This window comes from Andrographis paniculata, unplaced genomic scaffold (assembly GCF_009805555.1).
Source record: "Andrographis paniculata isolate CXL003 unplaced genomic scaffold, ASM980555v1 Contig57END, whole genome shotgun sequence".
Taxonomy (NCBI): Eukaryota; Viridiplantae; Streptophyta; class Magnoliopsida; order Lamiales; family Acanthaceae; genus Andrographis; species Andrographis paniculata.
This window is the reverse complement of record NW_026137592.1, coordinates 2750724-2774863: the sequence shown is the minus strand read 5'-3', so window position 1 is coordinate 2774863 and position 24140 is coordinate 2750724. Positions and strand designations below refer to the sequence as shown.

General features: G+C 28.9%; 3 protein-coding genes across 4 annotated transcripts; all 3 read right to left on the bottom strand.

The window, feature by feature from the left end:
* Positions 1 to 4810: 4810 nt before the first annotated feature.
* Positions 4811 to 8959, bottom strand: LOC127257410 (tryptophan aminotransferase-related protein 4-like). The gene is made up of 5 exons (XM_051283813.1): positions 8692 to 8959; positions 7391 to 7682; positions 6821 to 7116; positions 5727 to 6010; positions 4811 to 5021 (listed from the first exon to the last, which is right to left on the bottom strand). Exons 1-5 carry the CDS (start codon positions 8772 to 8774, stop codon positions 4816 to 4818), a joined length of 1161 nt encoding a protein of 386 aa, XP_051139770.1. The 5' UTR covers positions 8775 to 8959; the 3' UTR covers positions 4811 to 4815.
* Positions 8960 to 12849: 3890 nt separating this feature from the next.
* Positions 12850 to 18399, bottom strand: LOC127257246 (S-adenosylmethionine carrier 1, chloroplastic/mitochondrial-like). Of its 2 annotated transcripts, none has more exons than XM_051283630.1 (13): positions 18262 to 18399; positions 18097 to 18138; positions 17093 to 17200; positions 16763 to 16849; positions 16336 to 16408; positions 15503 to 15593; positions 15075 to 15128; positions 14851 to 14946; positions 14510 to 14599; positions 13812 to 13863; positions 13525 to 13586; positions 13361 to 13441; positions 12850 to 13263 (listed from the first exon to the last, which is right to left on the bottom strand). In XM_051283630.1, exons 2-13 carry the CDS (start codon positions 18125 to 18127, stop codon positions 13153 to 13155), a joined length of 936 nt encoding a protein of 311 aa, XP_051139587.1. In that variant the 5' UTR covers positions 18128 to 18138; positions 18262 to 18399; the 3' UTR covers positions 12850 to 13152. The 2 variants fall into 2 exon arrangements, with proteins under 2 accessions (XP_051139587.1, XP_051139588.1); XM_051283631.1 differs by having other exon boundaries at positions 17093 to 17208; positions 18262 to 18390.
* A 1424-nt stretch (positions 18400 to 19823) lies between these two features.
* LOC127257484 (UDP-rhamnose/UDP-galactose transporter 6-like) lies at positions 19824 to 24140 on the bottom strand. The gene is made up of 6 exons (XM_051283932.1): positions 23778 to 24140; positions 22993 to 23231; positions 21858 to 22042; positions 21569 to 21769; positions 21297 to 21458; positions 19824 to 20531 (listed from the first exon to the last, which is right to left on the bottom strand). Exons 2-6 carry the CDS (start codon positions 23120 to 23122, stop codon positions 20202 to 20204), a joined length of 1008 nt encoding a protein of 335 aa, XP_051139889.1. The 5' UTR covers positions 23123 to 23231; positions 23778 to 24140; the 3' UTR covers positions 19824 to 20201.

Below are 24140 nucleotides of genomic sequence, written 5' to 3'. Positions count from 1 at the left end.
TTATGTACTTCACATAAAAAATACTATTTCAAACCAAAATACAAAACAAACACACCTTAATTATTTTAATTATATTAATAATACAATTAAATTATACTTCATCAATTCCAACACATGATTTATTTTTTTTGTCTCATAAAAAGATGACGTTTTTTTTAATATATTTAATAAATATAAATTAATTAAATTAAATTTCAATTCTTTTACACATTGACTCATTCAAAATTTTTTTAAAACTATATTTCTTCGATAAAAAATATTTTTATGTATATTTAAAATTCCTTTAGCTTACGTTGATTATAGATAGATAAATCTATTTTTTATTATACAAAATTTTATTCTTTATAAAATTATATCAATATTATACATATTTTTATTGAGATATAGTGTTTAAAATATTTAAACACCTATTTGAATTTCTTATAACCATATATCTTAATTTTTATTTAAAAATACTAACAATACACTTATATAAAAATTAATATCATACTACTATTATTAATTTATTATATTATATTATTTTAAATATAACCAAATAAATCATCGTATACTAGACAAAGAAAGTATAAATTAATATAAAATTTTTCTAATGCAATCAAAAGCTATGCTGAATTTTTATTTTAGCATATAATCCATGGCCTTAGATATTTGGTTTTGTTATTAAGTAATTATTGTAAGTTGATTATGATACACTCTCTCTGTCCCATGTAAATTGTTCAAGTCAGTATATATACAAGAATTTAAATAAAATATAATTATTACGTAATTAAAAAATATATTAATAAAAATAATTATAAATTAAAATAATTAAATAATTTAATTAAAATTTTAAAAATTATAAAATTTGAATTTTAAAATATAATTAAAAAAATGAAAGGAATCCAAAATTGAAAAGAATTTTTTACTGTGTTCTCTTAATCCTCCATCCATCCAAAACATGGTTCAAACGAATCATACTAAAATATGATTAAGAATTTTTTATTTTTATTTTTATTTTTATTTTTTGTCCCGTAAAGAATGGTTTGGTGGTTGGACTCACCTGTGAAGTCATAGGTTCAAACCCACAACTCTCGTGTCACCTGCACCTAATGTAACTTGCCTTGTGTTCCCACTTCATAAAAAAAAACCTTTTTACCATTTTTAATACCAAAATATTTTTAATTTTTTTTTTAAATTATAAATATACAATTACGCATGGATTTACTTTTTACATAAAGTTAAAAGAACAAAAATATCAAAATCTTCTACGTATTTCAACTAACAAATAAAATATTATTATTTTTTAATATACTACAAAATCCCTTTATATTTTTTTATATTAGATATAAAAAATTGTATTTGTCCGTCTTAATTTAAAATATTTTTTTTACCATTTTCGTTCGTTTAACTTAAAAGTATTCATTTTTTATTTTAGAAAAAGTAATAATACACTAATACTAAAATATCATTTAATTTTGACCTAAATTACAAAGGTTTGTTTCTTTTACTAAAAAAAATCAGGTCTCTTCTATTTTGACTCTGCATTTCTAAAAAAAAACTATACATTTTTTCTCTCACAAAATATCACATTATATATTATTTTAAGACAAAATTCAAACCAAAATTTTTTCAAACTCATCAAAAGAAACATACTCGTACTATTACACATGCAATTATTTTATACATAAAAATTAATTTAAAAAAAATATCAAAACCCCTTGCACACTTCTATTACCAATAAAATATTATTTTTTAAATCTACTGCAGAATCACAAAAGACACCCTTCATTTAGGGCGGAGTAAATAAAATAGTGTAAACTATTTTTTTTTTTTTTTGTATTTAACCTCTTTTATCATTTTAGTATTTTAAGTGGATCATGTTTGAAAATAGTCTCATAAGTACAAATTTTTTGCTAAAATGGTCCTCCGATACTGTGCCGGACTCACCATGCTGGCCTGCTGTTGTTGATGTGGCGCTGACGCGGCTGACATGTCATCGCCACGCCAACGACACGTAGAATTTTTTTATTTTTTATTTTACAAAACGTCTTTATAAGTTATTTTTTTATTCCCATATATGACCCCCTTCATCATTTTTAGGACTTTAAACGGACTATTACTAAGAATAATTCGTAAAAAATTTCGTTAAAATGGTCTCCGACGTGGCATTTACAGAGCGATTACATGTCAACCGCGTCAGCGCTACGTCAGCAACATCAAACCAGCATGGCGGACCATTTCAACAAAAAAAAATTTACTTACGAGATTATTTTAAAAAATGATCCCCTTAATATTCTAAAATGATAAAGGCATTCTATACAAAATTAAAAACAATAGTTTGCTCAAATATGTTATATTAATATATATATATTATATTTTTTTAATAATATTTATAGAAAATAAAAAGAAAACAAAACACTGAATGAACAAATTCAAAATATGATATTGCCTCCTCATTTATTATTCTCGTAATCATAAATACTATTATTATTATTACAAATTTAATAATAATAATAATAATAATAATAATAATCAATAGGGGGCAGAACAGTCATATTCACATATGCAAGTGGAGGCCCCACTCTCGACAATACAAGTTCCTGTAATAACCCGTTCTTTGATCTTTGTTTTGCAAATATTCAGACAGAAGAATGGGTCCGATTGCTGCTCGCAGATCTCTGTCTTCAACTTCAACAAACATGTCTTGCTTTCAACTACAACGTTACACAACACAAATCCATTTTAATTAATTAATACTTAATTTCAATTCAAATAAAATAAAATAAAATAATCAAAATCAAAATTGTAGAATCAACACTGTTATAAAATTTTAATTTTCTTGGACCATTGGATCCATACATAAACAGAGATATATATATATATATATTCTGTTGCCCAATTAAATTACCAAACATAGAGAACACTTTAGAATTATTCCTAATATCATTTATAACCGCTAGATGATTTTCAATTTCATTACTATTATTTGAAACAATTCTAACATTATTTTTAATTTCAAAAACTATATTTTCTATTTTACTCACGACAGGCTGGCCGGCAATAGATAAGATTCGAAAATCACCAACAAAAATATCAGTTTCACTGTATAAAGCAAACTCCGCGTCATTTTGAACACGATAAAAAACAGTATAAATTTCTATTTCATTACAAATAGAATACCTGAAATTTGGAAGAAGAATATCGAAGCCAAAAGGAGAGACACTGTCAAGAATTTCCCCATCTTGAAAATTATTTGAATTAATTTAATTATTTTAATTTAGAATTATGAATACACATGCATGTGTGTGTGTATTATATAGGCTTGTGCTTTGATTAGATTAAGGAAATGATTATTATTATAATACCATATTATTGATTAGAGAAAGGAAATAAATTTTTTACTTATATTAGCATGCTATTGCTTGTTATGTATATATGTTTCATGTCTTTTCATTTATTTTGCTGATTTTTTTATTGCCATATATTGGAAATGTTGTTACTTAATTATAATATCTTATTATTGCTTGTTATATATATATATATATAATACATATACTAGCGAATAAATCCGTGCTATGCACAGGTGTGTATAAATAATACATTTAAATTTAATAAATAAAATATATAGATGTAAAGAAATTTTTTAAAAAATAACCGAAGATAAAAATAATAATAATAACTTGATATCTATTGATATATATATATATTATAGAATGAAAGCCACATTTTTCTCAATATAAAAATATATATAATGATATATGGTAAGTTAAATATACATAATATATATATATATATGATAAGATTTTTCCATAAAAATATTGTTAAATTTTTTCAAAAATAAAATCGTAAATCACGCAATTTACCATAAAAATTGTTGCTATTATTTTTTTAAATCTAAAATCTCAAATTAATATAAGTTTTCATAAATTATAAAATTTTAAAACCTAAAAATCCTAAATTAATGTGATTTTCTATAAAAACTATAACTTATCAAATTTTTTTTTTCATTTTTTTTTTATTTAAAAAATCTCAAAAATTAAGAAGCTTGGAATTGAGACGTGAATCTACATTATTCTAATATATATATATATATATATATAAGTATATGATATGATATGATATAATTTAGTTACGTGTATTTTGCCGCATGGACTTAAACTATAATAATATAGAATACTATATATTAAATATACAAAAGAACTATATTTAACACGAGTGCACAGTATAAAATAAAAATTATACTTAGATTAATATTAAATAAGGTTATTTGAATAAAAATAGTAATAATAATAATGTTATGATATAATAAAAATATATTGTGTTTAATTGGAGTTTGAATTTTTGGTTGGAATTTGAATACAAAAATTTTGAATTAAAATAGTTGTAAGATACGATATAAAAATATAAATAAGTAATCACCTGGTGTTTTGAATGGAATATTTGTTTTAAGTATAATACAGAAAATAAAAATAGATATTTAATTTGATTTTGCGGGAGAAATTCTTTTGTGAATAGTAGAAATTTGATAAAAACTACACAAGAATCTAAAATTCCAAAAATAAATTTTAGAAAACTCTCAAAAAAATATTTAAATTGATACCAACATTTTGTGTTAAATACCCTTATCATTGTACTTAGATATACATAAGTTTGTGTCAAACCCAATAAAAAAAATTTATTCTCTATTTTGTTAGTAATTTCAATGTTGTTGATCGAGCTAGTGTATAAGTTTCCATAAATTCAAAGTAATATTTTGTGAAGGTAATAAGAAATTAGATAAATTAATTCGATACTATTTTAGCACTAAATCAATAATTCTAAATTAATTCTTTGTATTTATCTTCGATCTTCATCGGATATCAACTCTTTCAAATGATCCAAAAGCAAGTTGAAGTCGTCGTCACTCTTTACAAGACTGAGTCGAACATAACGATCCTCTGCATTGAACGAGCTGCCTTTTCGCCCAATTATTTTTGCTTTTTGACGTAGTATTTGGTGGCAATTTGAATCTTCTTCCCGCTCGCATTTCAACCACGCAAAAGCTGAAGATAAAACATAATCAATGGGTAAGATATTTTTATTTTTTAATTTTTTAGTTTTGAAAATTTTAAAATTAGTAAAAAGTCGAATATTTGATGTGATATTTCATGAAAGAAAAAATATATTCCATCCGCCCCGCAATACGTGGTCCATTTTTTCTTTTTTGCCCGTCTCATTAAAGATAGTTTATTTTTATTTTTAGTAAATTTATTCATTTAAAGCATATTTAATAAATATAAATCAATTTAATTAAATTTTTAACTTTTTATACGTAGGACCCATTCGAAACCAGATTGTTTGTATATCTCTTCTCAATAAATAAATATTTTTATCTATATTTAAAACTTCTTATTTTTTATACAATCACTTTTAAATTAGTTAGAAAGAAATAAATAAAGTTTTTTTTTTATTATATAAAATATTCATCTTGAATATATTTTATTAAGATATAATACTAAAATATTTAAAATATTAACAATGGTACTCATATAAAAAATAATAAAATAATATAATAACTTATTATTAATAATATACTAATCTACACTATCTAAAATATCATGTCTTTAACTAAATGGATCATCTTGACCGAGACAAGGGGAGTATTCGATATGATATATTTTAAAAAATTTACCATTGATAAACCGTTAAACTTCTAAAAATATAAATATAAATAGGGGTAATAATTCAACATTAATGAAATGTGTCACCTGGCGATGCATCTCTGACTATTCGAGAGTAATTACAAAAGGCCCGAGGAATTTTTTGGAGTCGAAAATTCTTAGATTGTGAAAAGATATTGTTTATCTTTTCCCATCTTCGTTTCATTGCCTTGTAACCGAAGTTAAACATTCCTTGCCCCTTGTCATCGTCGAGAACAACTTTGATCAACTTTAACGCCCGAAGTTGCGTGTCTTTGGATGTCCCGGAATCCGCAAGCGACTTATATAATAGCATGTTTTCATACACTTGTTTGTCTTTCACTATAGCCCACCTGTGTTTGAAAAATAAAAAACAAAGTAAAAATCACTATCGTCTTTGTTTAGATAAAAATCTTTGAAAGTTTTCTATAAATTTTTTTGATATTATTCGTCAATATTAATATTCGAGAAAATATTGCATCAAATACTTTATCTTACAATACCTCGTATCAAATACTTTAATCTTTTACTATTCTCAATTTTTTCCAAAACATAAAAAGTTTTGATTAAATTTAAAGTTTTAAAATTATTTTACAATAATAAAAATTAGGTATTTTATGAGATATTTTCTAAAAGTAATAAGTATTTAACATGATATTTTTTTTTAAAAATATTAAATTAACATTGATGAATAGTGCCAAAACATCAAATCTAATACTATAACTTTATTATTTAAATTTTTTTCGGAACTTAAAAAACCTCACTCTAAATTGTGAGGTTTTATTATTATTATTATTATTATTATTATTATTATTATTTTATCATAGTAAAAATTCAAGGGTTCGCTCCTTTAACCCTAAACTCAAATTTTTATATTTGAACTCTGTATTTTTTGAAAAAAATATATTTTTTTTCTTTCACAAAATATCACATCATACGCTATTTTAATACCAAACTCTAACAAAAAAATTTCCAAACTACATCAAAAGAAACATACCCTAATTATTTGATATTATAATATTTTTTGATACTAATAAGTATTTGTATAATCTTTTTTTTAAAAAATATTAATAAATAATATCAAGACTTCCAAATATGTGTAAGCATAACCTTATGTTTAGAATAAATAAAATAAAATGCCGAAAAAGATTAAAATACATTACCCGAATCTACTCCCCGCATGACCGGTGAGCTTCGACATTGTGAAGATCATTAAGTCTTCATCAGCCGGCGATGAAATTGGCGTGTAATGAGGCCAAAAATAGGCGTAATCGTGTATAGTTTTAACTCGAGGGCCAAACAAGGTAGATTTTTTCAATACACCGTCTGGATTATTCGGCGATGTTACAAATTCGATTGTATCTTCAATGACATTCACTCCATTTTTCTTCAATAAGGAGGAATGATCTACAAATTCGAATTGCTTGGAGTTGAAGAACTCTGTTTGTTCTTTGTAAACCTACAAGGGTCAATTTATTTGTTTAGTTTAAATATTTTAGGTAAAAAGTAATGTTTTATATGAAACTTAATACTCCCTCCGTCATGCAAATGTGTACTCATTTGACCGGGTACGAGTTTTAATAAAAATAAATAATAATGATTAATTTTTCCTTTATAGTAAAAAAAGTACAAAAATATAATAATTTTTTATTTAAAAAGAAAACGAGAATATTTTACATTATTATTATTATTATTAAATCATTATTATTATTAACAGAAGTAGTCTAACCCACCGGATAAAATGGTGATTCCGCGACGACCTTTGCAGGAGACGACATGTTCATAGAGAGTGCATAGACGGCAGCGTTGAGTAGCTGAGTCGAGCCTGCACCAAAGACAATATATCTTCCCTCCGTGACGGCATTTCTAGCAACATCGTGCAACATACGAATGTGCGTCTCTAATTCAGCCGAAATGTACAAATTATTCACGTAGTCGTAGCTCATTCGGTGCCACCCGGGAATCACCACCGCGCTTTTACCCGAATTCTCCATCCAAAATGGCTCCAAGAACATCGGATCCCCGCTTTATAAATTGAAAAATAAAAAAGAATAAGTCGAATGTATTTTGAATTTTTTTAAAAATTTATAAAAAAATAGCTTTTAAATGTAATATTTAAGATATATATAGATTTTGTTTATTTTGGCTTTGTGTTTGAATTTAAGCAGCGATGATTTAGTCAGAGAAAATATTATATTATTTTATATAAAATTAAAAAAAAAAAGGATTTTTAAAGAAATTTAAAATGAATTGAATTACTTTGTTTTTAAAATATTTTATAATTTATTCTGTAAGTATTTGAAACAATGCAATATGTATAGTATTTAAAAGATTTTGTCAAATTTTTATTATTCACCGAATTCCCTCGTCTCCTTTTTCTCAATATCAAATCAAATACTGTATTTATTTTTATGAACGATACATATTGTCATTTAAGTAGCGAACAAACAGTAAATATGTTTATATAATTATATTCAATGAAATTATATTCCCTCGTGTACCTCTAAGGTTTATATTTATTTTTTGCATCATATTTAATACTCTCTCCGTCGTATAAAGAAGTATCCATTTATTTTTTGCACGTAGTTTTAGAAATATTAGTATTATATTGAAATATAGTATGAATAAAGTAGAAATGACTAAAATAACCATATGTGTGATATAAAGGTAATAATATTTGTGTAATATATTGTAAGTTGTAAGAATATTTGTAATGTTAGGTAGATAGTACAGTTACATAAAAAAAAAAGGAAATTGATACTTTGTTATGAACAGACTAAAATGGAAAAATTGATACTTTGGTATGGGACGGAGGTAGTATTAAAAATATTGTTATATTTGTATATATTTCTTTTGTACAAATATCATTCTATTAGTATTATAAGATACTAATGAGAGTATTTTTGTAATTTTTTCTTAATTTATATTATGTTTTGATATAATAATTAATATAAAAAATCAACACGTAAAAAATAAATAGGACTCTTAGAGCCGAACGGAAGTAGTATAATATAAAAATGTGAGAGCTAAAAACCTGTCGGCATCGACAGTGCAGTTCGACAAAAATCGAGAACAGTCGCGGCCGCCGTAGCACGTGTTGCATTCGCAAATCGGCATTATGTTTTCAAGCAATCCATCGATAAAAACCCGGCCGTGTCCGGAGCAAGAAACGGCAGCCACAGCCTCGGCTTCGGCGGCTGCGGCTCGGCTCCAGCTGAGGAGCCGCTGACTAAAGCAGAAAGTCAATATGAAATATACATTGAGAGAGATGGAAAGGCAAATGGCAACAATGTTGTAATGACTCTGAGGCACAGCCATGAATATGTGGATTTGAGGCTCTGATAAATAGGTCGAGTAGTCCTAGGTAGCTATTTATAGTGTATAAAGTCAACCTGCGAAGTAGTTTGCAAGGTCAAATAAGATGGATTAATAGCATTTCTAATAATCAGGGTTTTAACATTTTTTTTTTCAATTAACACGTGAGGAATTTAGTTAGAATTTGATAATTAGTGTTTAAACAATTTTTTTAATTACCACGTGAGGAAATTAGTTGGAATTTATTGTGTAAATGGTGATTTCTGTGAGGCTTCCGAGAGATATTGATTTAGGTTATTACTACCCGTCCCACATAATTTATTCATATTTTATATTTTTGTCCGTCCCATATAATTTATCTTTTTCTAATACACTTTTTAATTACCTACTAATTATATTTTACTTAAATTCATATATCTACGGGAATATGCCCAAAATATATGAGACAGATGGAGTATTTAAATATGTTAAAAGCTTGGGGTTCCACTGGAATTTAATTATAATAATATCCTCCATCAGCTAGTTCCTCGGGTTATTTATTACTTCATCATTCTCGTATAATTTGTTTATACTTTTTTTATTTTTATTTGTTTGATATAATTATAAGTTTAATCGCATTATAAATTTTATAATTTTATTAATTTAAATTAAATTAATTAATTATTATAATTTTAATATATAATTATTTATATTATATATAATAATTATTTTAATTAATACCAATTAATTATTTATTAATTATACTTTTGCCCGAATCTCATATTTTTTTTAAAAAAAAATGGAAAAGTGATATAGAGAATAATATAAAAAATTAATGGTAGATGATGATTTGTTCTGTTTTTTTTTTTTTAAATAAAAATTATTATACAATCTTATGGTTTAAAAAATATATATCTAATTTCTAAAACATAAAAGATAATAAGTTGATAGTATATTCAATATTTTAGATTGACAATAAAATTTAAATACATTTTTTATCCCAAAAAAAGGTTCATTGGAAGTTTCACTTACACACTATTATAAAAATAAAAAATGAAATACAAATAAACAAACCTAAAGGTTGTGTTTGCTATGAGTTTTCATAATTTTTGTTAAAGAGTTATGATTTTTGTTTTTGGTTTGTGGTTGTCTGCAGAGGGTCAATCAACCAACGAAATCCAGTATTGAAGCCCAATTAAACCTGGGCCTGTTGACTCAAATATGGCCCAATATGAAATATCTAATTGATGCTACTAGAAAGAAACGTGAAAAACTGTGATAGATTCGCGATTTTGTTGCAACAAACAAAAATGTGATATACAACTGATCGTGAATGACATGTAGGTGGGTTGGTTGAATGTAGTATAGTGTGATGAAAATGGAAGAAATGAGGGCTTAGTGAGTGAGACAATGTGTGCGATGTGACGGTAATCACGAAATATGAGAATTGAGATTTTTGAAATTTCTGTGAGCTAAACATTGTAGAAAGCATGACTGTAACCACGAACCAGTTCTTTGATAGTTGAGATGAGCCTAGGTTAGAACCCCCAAATGTAGGTCATTGATGATCGAACTAGGTTAACAATTGTTCTGTCTGTGTGCGATTATTTATTGTTCGTGGTTGCAGCTGTTTATTTTTGGGACCAACAACTCTTAATAACAGTATTTTTACACATAACTTTTAATTAAAAAAATATACTAATATATCTCATATAATATCACGGTTAAACAACTATTATTGAATATTTCATTAAGCAACTATTATACAAACTTGATCAAACCATTACATAAACTCAAACCAAACAAACCCGAAGCATTCGAATTATTTATGTATTTGAGTTGGTCTCATAGAACGAGGTTATTGTCCAAATTGATGTTTGTTTATTATTTACATGGGTTGTTACAAGTTTCTTTATTATTTAATTATTGTTACAATTTTATTTTATTTAACTAAAGGAAATTGACAAGCAACTCGGTTAAGACTTAAGAAGACGAAGACCCAAGTTAGATGGCTAATAAATTTAATCATATTTATTCAGAAATTTTTATTTTATTATATACAACTCTATATATATATATATATATATATATAATTAAACAGCAAGAGGGATGCTTTCATACGAGACGAGGATAGATACATTGTATTGAAATAGTTTTATAATTTTTTACTTATTTTTTTTTTTTTATGAGTTTCCTATATAATAATATTATCAGTGTCCTTCGTTTCCATTCTCTTTTATAAAATATAAAATGAATAAGAATAAGAATAAGAGCATCTTTCAGTACGGAAGCAGTAATAATTTTAATTCTATCCAAAGTTAAAACAGAGCAGATCATGTCCTAAATTTTAGTAAATAATATAATTACATCATTAATATTCTAAGCTTCTTAAAAATTCGGCACTTGATCTGAAAATAAAATACTCCCTCCCTTCATCCCATAAAAAAAATGATTTATTTATTTTTTTTCCTCCCAAAAATAAAATTATTATTTTTTTATTTGGTAATTGTAATATATATATAATATTATAAATATTCTTATTACTTACCGTATACCCTCCGCCTCTAATGTTACATTTACTTTTCGTACTTTAACATTAAAAATATTCTTATATGTACAACTGTCATTCTATTAGTATTTTTGCGATTTTTTCTTAATTTGTATTACATTTTGATATAATAATTAATATTTAAAAATAAACATAAAAAGTAAACAAGACCCCTAGAGCCGAACGGATCAGTATTATATAAATATTATTATTTTTATATTACACAATACTAATATTAATTTTCGAACCTGTGACTTTCCCATCACAAGTCACCCTACCACCCTTGCTTCTTTCTCGTGGTTTGGAAATTTGGGATTTTTCTGGCTAACTTGTTCCTTAACATTAAATTGCATAATTTTTTGTATAAATTTTCTTATAAATTGAAGTATTTTTGCAATTTTTTTTTTTAATTTATACTACGTTTTGATATAATAATTAATATTCAAATATCAACGCGCACATAAAGTAATGAGACCGGCCAGAGGTAGTATTACATTACATATTCTTTTTCTTACTCTTTAAAAAATTCCAAAATTTTCGAAACTTCTATCTAAATGGAGATTTGCTCCTTTCAATTCAGCCATAGACTAATTCAGACTCATAAAATCTGGTGTAATTAACTCTAATGATGACGAGGAAATGAAAGTCCTAAAGAACGACGAAGATGGCATGGATGACCGAAAGAAAAAGGATAATGTTGTGAGTATTTCTACGACGATAGATGTATTTGGTGGGCAAAATGAACTAATACCTTCTATACAAATTTCAATTCTTGCATGTAGCTCATGTGTATCTATTAGGATTCCATTCTTCTCACCTATGCATTATGAAAAAAACACTAGACAACATCGACACACTTGCTTTCAATTGTAGAAAATTCCGATACTGATGAAGGAACACTGATGGACACAAATTCTAAAATGCATATGCTCTATTGGGTAAAATTTAATTGCATTGCGATCCAAAATAAAATCGACAAAAAACATGTGTGGCATATCTCATATCATAAAGCTTAATGTGGGTTCAGAGTAACAAGAGAGAAAGTATACGACATATGAGAATCATCTCTATAAATATTGGCCAAGTATCTTCGAACACTTCAACAATAGAATCTAAGTAATGTGGTTAAATAGCGCGACATTGACATAAATGAAAATTGCTAATTGATGTGCCCACCTATGCAACTATAGATTCTACATTTCCTCATTGCCTATGTTCTTTGCAAACATCGAAGATCTATGATTGATTTTAAGCCAACATGCCTGGTTTATCACAACTTCAGAGAATTTTCAATAGCTCAAATCTTCTAATGGAGTTTTATCGATTTGTATGCATAATACGTGCTCAAACTATAAAAAGAGTTGCACATATAACCAATTAAGGATTAGATGTGAAATTAGATGTGACTAATTATTTGCAATGGACTGTTATCCTACATTAGAATTCTTCACAAGATCTAACTATAACCAATGCTTTGAATCATAAATGTAAATATATAATTACGATCGATAAAATAATTTATAAATCCTAATTCACTAGCAAACTATCAAGATCCAATTTGCTAAGAACCATCATGACTCATTTCCAATCAATCTTGGAGTTGATCTTAAAAACTATTGATGTAACTTGACATTTAGATAAGTTTAACTAACCTTAACTCTCTTCAAGAGGCTGCCTATGGGCGAGCCCATGCTTCGTCTTCTCAAGAACTCCAGAAAATATACAGCCGCCGATGCCTATCCACAGTACTCTTGGCCCCATTCCCTAATCGAACAAATCATTAATGATTTGCCTCAAAACTCTTTAGAGTTTAGACCTTATTCATAATTAACATAGCTTGATACAGAATATAAAGCCATACCATGAAGAATGCAGAGCTGCCTTCTTCTCGAAGAATTGTATTAACACAATGAAATATACCTTTGTACTGCTTTGCAGACCCCTGCAAGTTAGGATTAAAGAAAGGGATATCGAAACTTTATATGTGCATGCAAAAAACAGGCATAAACAGCATCAAAACCATACCTGCACCATTAATCTGGTTTTAATCAAATCCAGAGGATTTGTCAAGGCACCGGTGATTGCACCTGTTAATTGAATATTTCACAGAGGAAAATCATTCGGAGATAAAAAAAAAACAAAAAAAAAAAAAAATAAATAAATTAAACTTTTAGAAAAATGTTGGGCCAAACTGATCAAAGAGTTAAATGAAGAGAACTAATCAACTGTTTGCTTTTTAATGACTAATCCCTAGTAATAGCTGCAACATTATGGGGTAGCATGCATATCAATGTCATCAAGCAGTCATTCACCTGCAAACGCACCGATGATTGCATTCTCAGGATCGTTTAGGTTCCTTTTTGCCTGCAGTGTACAAAATCACATAAGTTTTTGGACACAAGCATATAAGAAACAGAGTATTGTTATAAATCCTTAAATTTGAACCTTACATCAGTTTAGTATTGGCAGATGTTTTGTAATGTGGAAATTTCTAGTTTTGAGTATAAACAATTTGAATCTAAGAATCATTACATGAAGTTGCATACACAAGAACTTCAATCAGGTATTACTGTTACAAAATTTATATAGAACTAAGCACTTATAAATTTGTATACAACCTCAATACACACATCAGTTAACGAATAAAACTTTCAATAATGGTATTTATTGGGATGCTGTAAAGTTTAATGTAATTAGAAACATCCGGTTTACTTTTACAACAGCAACTTGTTATGAAGATACTGAAGTAAATCAAAAACAGAAATTATCAATCTTTAGGAAGGACATCAATCAATCCAAGGAAGAAATTAAACTCATTCATGCTTTCTAGCTTTCTTCTTTTTCCCTCTTCCCTTTCTAAGTATTTTGCCCCTTCAGAGATCAAATTGTAGTTTAAACAAAATTCATGCACTGAATATATTAATGAAACTTAAGTTATCTTTGGTAAGGTTATACATACTTGGTATGGAAACAAAACACACAATTTTCAGATAAAACTTGGTCAACTTACTGCCAACTTGTATCCAATTCGTAATTGCTCATAAATGCAAAATTGAACGGCATCAAAAGGCAAGTCTCGCAATAAAAATGAGCCATATCCCTGCAATGTCAGAAACATGAAGAGCACCTGCTCAAATCTGATACAACCTTAAGATTTTAAAGAACATAAAAAATTAAGTAGACATTTATTTTTTAACTCTTTTTCATACAATAACTGTAAGATATATATATATATATAATATATATACTTAGAATGAACACCAGGATTTCAGGACTCCAAGCAGTACATACGAATACATTTAAAGAAAGCAACATTTTAATAATTTCATAAGAAAAAATTGCACCATATACCGCGAAAAGGCCTTTAAAACCCTCCTTAGCAACTATAAGGCGAACAGCATCAGGTGCTGAAACAAATTGTCCAGTCTGAATCCTTTGCTTTATAACCTGCCAGAGATTGAAAAGGGTGCTTTCTGAGCGGTACTAACATTATGCATGCATTGTAGTATATAATCATAGTATAGATTAGCACATATACAGTACGGAATGCTATATAGATACAAGTATACACTTGCCTCAGTAGGAACTCGAACAATAGAAGAAGCAGCACCTCCAACAGCACCTGCAACCTGTATGAAGTATAACATATTCAATACAATCGTGAAAGAAAATCTATACAATTCAAAAGCTTCACAACCTTCTTCTGAGTCCCTTGTGAAAAATAATGACTTTTCTCAGAGAAAAGCCATGAGAAAGTCAAAATTCAGCTAACCCATGGGTTACAAACTATACATACATCGAAAATAAGGTTTTGAGATTGTTTCAGGAGAAAAATTAGCTGCTGAAAATAGATGATCATTTTAGGACAATCAACATGATACACATACAAAATTCCAACACTTAGGGCATGCTTTTCATCTTCTGCTCAAATGAAAAAGAAAGCAATTGCATGCCAAACACAATAATATTCTTTGGCAGTGAGATTGTCATTAGCTATTGTTACCAGGTGTGCAACGGCGGAGAAGTTTTCAGGAAAAATGTTTAGCAATTTCTGCTTTGTAGGTTCATACACTCCAATGAATAGAGCTGATGCCCTGTGGACAATTAAGGTCATGAACAATAATAAGTTCCGCACATCACTACAGACTCACATAAAGGTGTAATGAAGAAGTGTTGATTGAAAATAAAAATTAATTATGTTTCATTCACAGCAAATTATAGGAAAACATGAATCTATATTGCGGCCTTACTATGATTAAGGAAACCTTATGAACTAGCATAGAAGTGAAAACCAGATATGCAAAATCCAGTTGGAGACAGTGTACAAAGCCATGACACACATAATTAACAAAGTTACAAATATGGCCGGAAATTGTGCGAGAAGAACTCACTCAAATTAAAGTCACCCTCTACATTTGACAATCAATCATATAATCATTATTTTGTCTGAGAAATAAATATATCATTGCCATCTGTGAATTAATCACAAAGGTATAACGTAACGAGTTGTTTGAGTGCTACACAATTCATTACTATTTAAAGTGAGTGGCAAATGTGTTTACAAATGGACTAGTCTTGATATGTGGCAAAGTCGGTATGGAAGATATAAGTGGACTATCAAAGTGATTATACTGTTTTGGATTTTCTTAGGATACTATCTATATAATTTCTATATTTTTATCTCCTCCAATTTCATATTAATGGTGACATTATTATGATAATAATATGCAAACTTCCCAACAAGCTTAGATATAGCTAAACAGTGACTAAATATGAGACATTATGGTAGAATGAAGAAGAAAATAAAACATAGTAAGTTGTGTATTCCCAACATACGGTATAACACCAGCAAGGTTTGCAGTTAATCCAGAGTATAGTCCTTTAAATATTATTTCACCCCCACCACGAACTGCCTACAAAGAAACCATAAAAAAGGGTTCCAATAAGAAATTTCAGTTAAGAATTACCAATGTAGAAGCAAAACAACACAATCAGGGTTTACACATGCTGCTAATTGAGCTCTTTTTATAAATCTAATAAGAAAATACAGTGTTTCTTTATTAGGATGATAAAACAAACAAAAGTTGCTTTTTTTATAATAAATTGCAACTTAAAAGATAATAAATCCAACTTTTTTTTCCCAATACCAGTAGCAAAACTAATTCTGAAGAAATTATGGTATCGTAACAACCTAGGATTACAAAATGAAATCTCATTCTGTATATTCCACGGAGATTTATACATATTACACTAACGAAATAACCTGCTTGCAATCGAGTTTTTATAGTATCAATTGGATATAGAATAGTCTCCACCACCGCACCAGCAGTAGCTCCTGCCACAGCACCCTCTGCACAAATGAAAGCAAAACTCTAAACCATGCAAAGACAAGAAGCAAATTTATTTGCCTCACAGTTAGATGTTTCACATTCTCTCTCATTCAATATTCCATTTTGCACACATCAATAATTATGAAATGAGACTGACAGAGCAAAAAATTAGCACACGATTCATCACAGCATAATAAAACATTTTCACACTTTGCATGCAATCATCTAGGCATGAACACAATCATTTTCTGAAGTTGAATTACCAAATAACAGGCCTAGAAAATCAAATTGCTTGTTCTGTGTGCTACAAGCTGCTAAATTTGCACATTCCTTGTCCTGAGACCTGAACGTGACCAAATTCATCTTGCTCTCTGCAAGGCTCCATACATACAAAGTTAGATTCCATTAAAAATATCAGCATCAAGCAAAACCGAATATTCTCTTGCAGCATGCAAATACATAATCTAACACAAAACGGATGAAACTTTTTTGTAGGATCGATTAACTCCTTATAGAAAAAGATTTCCCTTATAATGAACCAAAAATAACCACAATAACAACAATAAGAAGAAATAGCATTATTGGAGCAACATATAATCTGTTAGGGACTTAAACCATGTTTAAATAATGGGTCTTTTTGTCTTTGGTATAAAAGATTGTATTTTATCCACTTTCATATTGAAGGATAGTAGCCCATGATTAATTTCATTCTTAAGGAACAACATTATGAGACTGCCGATGATATATAATGGAATGAAACATCTATTCTATTAAAATAATCCCAAGAGTAAGACTAAATTATTTGATCCAATTTTTATCTATTAAATAATAGTATGATTAGCTAGATAATAGAATCTATCAAGTCCAACCACTCAAACCATAAGTGACCATTATCCTATCATTAAAGGGCTTAACTACTTTCTCCCACAATATAAACATCCTTATCAAGCAGCATCAAAGCTAAATGTTCAAAAACCATTTTCACAAGAGAGAGAGAGAACAGTACATGAGAAGATCAAGATGAATGACAGAAATATGAAGAAGGATTAATCCGCCATTAAAAATGAAATCCAAGTCGCAGTCTATTAAGAAAAAACAAAATGCAATCAATCCTCCTTTACCATCGGGTTTACAGTTTACTATATGAATATTCTCCTCATTTAAACTCAAAGAGGCCTTATTCGTGCGTTTTATCATAGCCTTCCAATTAAATTATAATAGTAATATATAAATCACAAGACACATGATTGAAAGCGAGCATTTTTACCATGAGGCTGGCTCTTCGTATTCCCCGACATTTTTTATTTGGCTGCATTCAAAATCGAGAAAACGAAAGCATTAGCGTAAAACACAGGCTCAATCAGGAAGGTGATTGGATAATGAAAGCACCAAAAAGCAGTCTCAGAAAAAAATAGAATGCTTACGAACTTACATTGGATCTCGATGGCGTGAACGGCGACGAAGCTCAGTGACGATGGCAGAATGGGAGAATTGGTTGGGTGTGATTTCTCACTGTGTTGGGTGTGGACTGTGCAGTCCGAAACCTTTTGGTCGGTGTGATTGTTTTGGGTGTGTTGTTTATTATGCTAAAATAAAATAAGAATAAAAAATTAATAATATTAAAATTTATTTTTATTATTATTTCTTTCTTTTGCACTGTCTATTGCTGAAATCACATCGTATAAAAAATTTGAATGAATAGTAAAATTCTCCCAAATCCTTCGTACAAACGCACCTTTAATTACCCGACATTGGTTGTCAAATGCTCAGGGTCTGTTTATAGGCAGAGAATTTTTTAGAATTTTAAATATAACCTCAAATTCTTCTTGTTCATTTAAAATTTAATTTTAATTTATTTATTATATAATAATTAGTTATTTTCCATAAAAGTAATACTACCTCCAGTCAAGTTCTAAGCCACATATTTCTTTTTATTTTTATTTTTGAAATTTATCTTTTAAATACTAATTATTGTAAAAATACCATTGTCATCCGCCATCAACCATGTAGATTTGACAATTAACCGCTAGCTGTTAGTTAATTCAATAAGTTGTTAGTTGATTTAATTAATTGGTTAATTCAATTAATTGATTTGACTAACTGATTCAATTAGCTGTTTGTATTAAAATGTTTAAAACAATTGTTTGACTGTTTATATATAAAACGACTACTAAGGAGTTATTTTTTAAAATATTTAATTTTGTTCATTTTATTTGAAATTTATGAGAATTTTTGTTATTAATTATTGAAAATTATAAAAATATTATAATATTTTTATTTTTATTATGTTAATTATTGTTTTAATATATAAATAAATTAATAACCTTTATTTTTTTAATTTGATTTAGTTTTAAAAATTTATATATAGTATTTTGCAAATAAAATAATTTATATGTAATAATTAATAATAATTATTATTTTAAATTTACAAAAATAAAAATATACTTTAATAAATTAAATATATTAAAAATAATTAATAAATACTACTATAAAAATATATTTATATGTATAAAATAAATAATTAAATTTGAAAGAAATTAGCTTTTTGAACTCTTTTAAAAAATTAATTTACCAAACACTTAAGCTAAAAGTTGTTCAATTCTTCAAAAAAACTGTTCCCAAACACCCTCCAAGTGTAGACAGTTCTTATAATGCATTTATTTTGTATAAAAATATTTAATTTGTCCGTATAAAAATTATTAAGAAAATATAAATATACACACATCACTATAATATATATATAATCCACTGAAAAATATCAATTATTCAACACAAAATATTAGTTATATATACATTATTCATTCATAAAATATCAACTATTCCACACAAAATATTACTTATTTTTTTTATATTACATACCACAACATAAATCAATTTATCTAAATTAGTGAACAGACTGATTATATCTAATACTTATAAAATTTAAAAAAAAAATGGCCCAAAGCCGTTGTAAAATTACAAATTTACAAACAATCACCTAGATAAAATCCAAAGTATAAAAACAAAGTCCCCTTTCCATACAAAAAATTTAATCCATCAACAATAACTTATATATATATATATATATATAACGCCCAAAATCTAGTCACCATCATCACCACCAGGGCAAGTTCTCAACTCCTTTACCAACTACAAATCCTTCATAACCAACACAATTTCGAAAAAAATAAAATAAAAATAAAAAAGAGAGGAAGAAGAAAACACAAGAATATATAAAAATTACAAAATTTCCAAGCTCCTCTATGAATAATCAATCTGGTATGGAAGAAAGAAGTTCATCTTTGATCAGTAAAGAATCACCTTATCAGTATCTCCTATCGTTCCGTTCTGTTCAGTCCGGTCCCGTTTCATTGTAGTATTCTAATCTTACTCTTACACCTTTTCGTCGGCGTCGGAAGATTCCGAAGATCCTCCGTGCCTTTGTTGATTGTTTCTGGGGAGCGAGTGGCTGCGCCGCTCTTTCCCACCGGGTTTCGACGAGGCATTGCCGTACCAGATCATTCCTACTACTGCCACGATCATGCCGAGAACTACTTGTAAATTAAGACCCTCTTTTCCGAAAAATAGGAATCCAAGGATGAGGACGAGGATCGTCTTCATGTGGCCGAGGACTTGGAATGAAACTGCAGTGAATCTGCCTATACAGATGAACTGACTCAGATTTGTTCCCACGGCAATCGTGCACGAGAGGATAATGAACACCTGCACATCCACGGAAATAGGAATTTAAGGGCGCAAGTCGACAGTTCAATTTTTAAAAAGGGAAAAGGTATGTTCATGCAGCTAAGTAAATGGCATACTTGGTGCGCGAAAATTTAGCTATTTAGGTAACCAAAGACAGCACAATCTATTTGTTTCATAACATATTTTCAGCAATTTAATCTACATTCTTGATATATTCTTTCACTCTTTCCGAGCCCAACTAGAATTTGTCCAAATTCGACTTCATAACAGTACAGATTCTCACTCATTTCCTTAACTCAAATCTAATCGAAGAAGAGAATCAGAAGGATGAAACAAGGTCAGGTCAGTAATTATATACATTGATAAAAATGCTCGATGGAATTTAATAGTTTTGAAAATGACAAAAGGTCAATACCCAATAGTACAATCAAGTTAAGCAGTCGAAATTTTCTGTAAAAACCAAACCGTGGGAAGCAAGCTCTGATAATTAACTAGAACGTATGATTTGGAACACAAGCTACGAATTTATTTATCACGCCACATCGACTAACACAGGAAATAATCAAATTTTAAAAATATTCACTAACTGCACTTCTGTTTTTATGCAGAGGAAATTCAACAGTGAAGTTGCCAAAGAAACTCATATAAGAATCGAATAATCATTATGACTCAACCTCTTTTCTATCTTCGAATAAAGAAAAATAATATCCAAACGTAAATAGCACACAATCAATCAGAATCAGGAACAACAATACAGAAATGAGAACTTGTAGAAGCACTTACCACTGACGGCAAATGAAACTGATAGCCATCGATTCTCTTTTCAGTCAGCCAATAATCCAGAAACGGGCCTATCAACAGCAGCGTAACAGCTTGGGTCGGTGCAGTGTGCCCCAATAAATTGAAGGAAGTAAGGGAATATTTCCTTTGAAGAAAATGAACATACTGCGCATACAACATCACAATCATTTATTGCAGCATTTCCATAAAAATCATCGACAAAAGGCACAAAACTTGATAAAAATGGAGATTGGAGATATACGATAAGAACTTACATACTGTTGCAGAGACGTACTCCAGACAGCGATAAATGCCGCAACGAAGCCCTTGAAATTAACACTCACATCAGAAACTGTGCAGACTGCAACACCAAGGAGAACAACTAAGATGCTGAGCTTAGTGTCTCTTGAATAGCGGATATTGTCGAACACAACTTCCAATAAGCAGGATACGGGAATCATAGTCAATTTTGCGATCTGTGTTAGCAAACAGGACATAAGATCACATTTTTAGCAATGCCCTGTTTCTCATTTCAAAGTTTAGAATGAGAATATGTTACTTGACCTGGTAGAAACCGACTGAATTCCACATTAAGCTGACATTCATCCCAACAATCGAGAAGTTTGCAAATAAGACAAACTTTAAAAGCTCCGGCAGAGGTAGATGAGAAGCTTGGATGTAACCCAACCACCTTAGAACGCCCGTCATCAAGGTCGTCGTAGCAAAATGTAACCCAGTCAATGTTGTGGCTGCACATATAGTAATTATTATAAAACTTAAAACAACCCTCGACGTATGGCAAGTACAAACTTAGGCACAAAAAGTATAATAAGTAAAGCATTTCGCCCGCCATTAATAACAAAGGATAATCAGTGTCTCATACAACACTTTGGGTGTGTTCTTTTGAGAGTTTGGATTTTGTGTTTAGGATTTGATTAGTAAAAATTTTAAATTGGAATAGTTATATGATAGTGATATAAATAGGTGTTGATATGATGTTTTGAATGAAAATTTAATTTTTAGCATAATATAAAAAATAAAAGACAGGTATTTGATTTGATAGTTTTAGCTATAAAAATTGGTGAATAGTAAAATTCGGGATAGAAATCCACAAAAGAACACACTAGGGTGTGTTTGTTTATTGAATTTTCCCAAAATTTTACTATTCATCAAAATTTTGATTTTTTCCCCCAAAAATTATCAAATCAAATATTCTATTTTTTATTTTTTATATTATACTATAATTTTATATTTAAAACATTACATCAAGCCCTATTTATATCACATCATACAACTATTACAATTCAAAATTTTTACTATTCAAATCCTAACTCAAAATCCAAACCCCCAAACAAACGCACCCTTCAGCTCAGTTTACAAACACACCTTTGAAAGTGCTTACACTATTCTTACATTAACTTTTTCAAAACATCCCATCAAATATCTATTTCATTTCACAAAACATCACAGCAAATACTAAATTTATTACAATTCCAAAATTTTCTAAAATGCTAAAACTCCAAAAACCTCTATGTAAACGGAAATCGCTTTAAGCTTTTTGACAAATGAAAACAACTTATATGAAACAAACTTGAAGTATGCAATAATTCAAACTAAACCAGAAAATACTTCAACACCAATATCATGCCAAATTGATAAACAAATATAAGTTATGTTCGTAAAAGGAAATCAGACTTACCAAAGCTGAAGCCGTAAGTAGCCATTAATGCTTTGTTGACAATAATGATCCCAACCGAAGTGACTACATTGAACAACCACGCAGCTGCATCCACAGCAGCTTTCCGATCAGCTTTGCTCGCTGGCGGCATTTTTCCTTCTTCGGATTTTCTTGCTATAACGATTCTATGAGCAAACGACTTCCCAAATAGACACAATCAAAAAGGCACATTCACCATAAGCATCCACTTCTAATTCTTCCTGCAAGCAATCAGAAAGTTTTTTAATCGAAGTTGGCTCATTAAAGCAGAAGCTTTTCGAGGCAGAAAAACAGCTAACCTTGAATCGACATTCGGATTAAAAGCATCCATTTTTTAAAATTGGTTAGAATTGAGAGTAACATCACAAAGAACTAGATTACATCAATTTATACACAAATTTCAAAATCAATGAACACAATGTAATCTTCAAGAGGATTCAACACTTATGATTTATAGAACTGTTTTTAGAACTCAACTTTCCAAATTGACAGCACGAATAAAATAACAGTAATAAACACAGATCACAAAATGTTCCCATATTCAAGGCACAATTCGTTCGAACTCCATGAAACCCTAATTTCTTATCTTTTTTATCAGATCTAAAGCCACAAACGCCTGCAGTTTCCCCAGATCGCATACGATCCCCCAATTCCTCATCGATCACTCGCCAATTACAGATCGAACCACACAGAACCGATAGAATTCGACTCCGAATTGATTCTATTAACACACTTGCGTGAAATTAAATAAATTAAAGATCACGCACCGCTTTTTCGACGCTTGCGAAGGGACGAAATAGGGCATGGGCATGAATTCGAAATCTCCCCAAATCCTGATAACTGAATAAATGGGCTCAACTCGCCTGCATGCCGTGATACCTACACACGCGCATTTCACCCGAATCAGAATGCGGGGAAGCGTAGAAATGGTGAATTTCAAGAAATTGGAAATGAGATCTGCGCCGCTTTAGGGCTTGAAAGGCTCGACGGTTGACCAGAGATGCAGATGAGATGGAAAAGGGAAAACGAAAATGGAATGGGAATGGGAAATTGCAGTTAAAGAAGGAAGCTGCTTGTGTTCTTCGTCATCTCATGACATCTGCTGCTGCTGTCTGCTCATTCAATTTCTG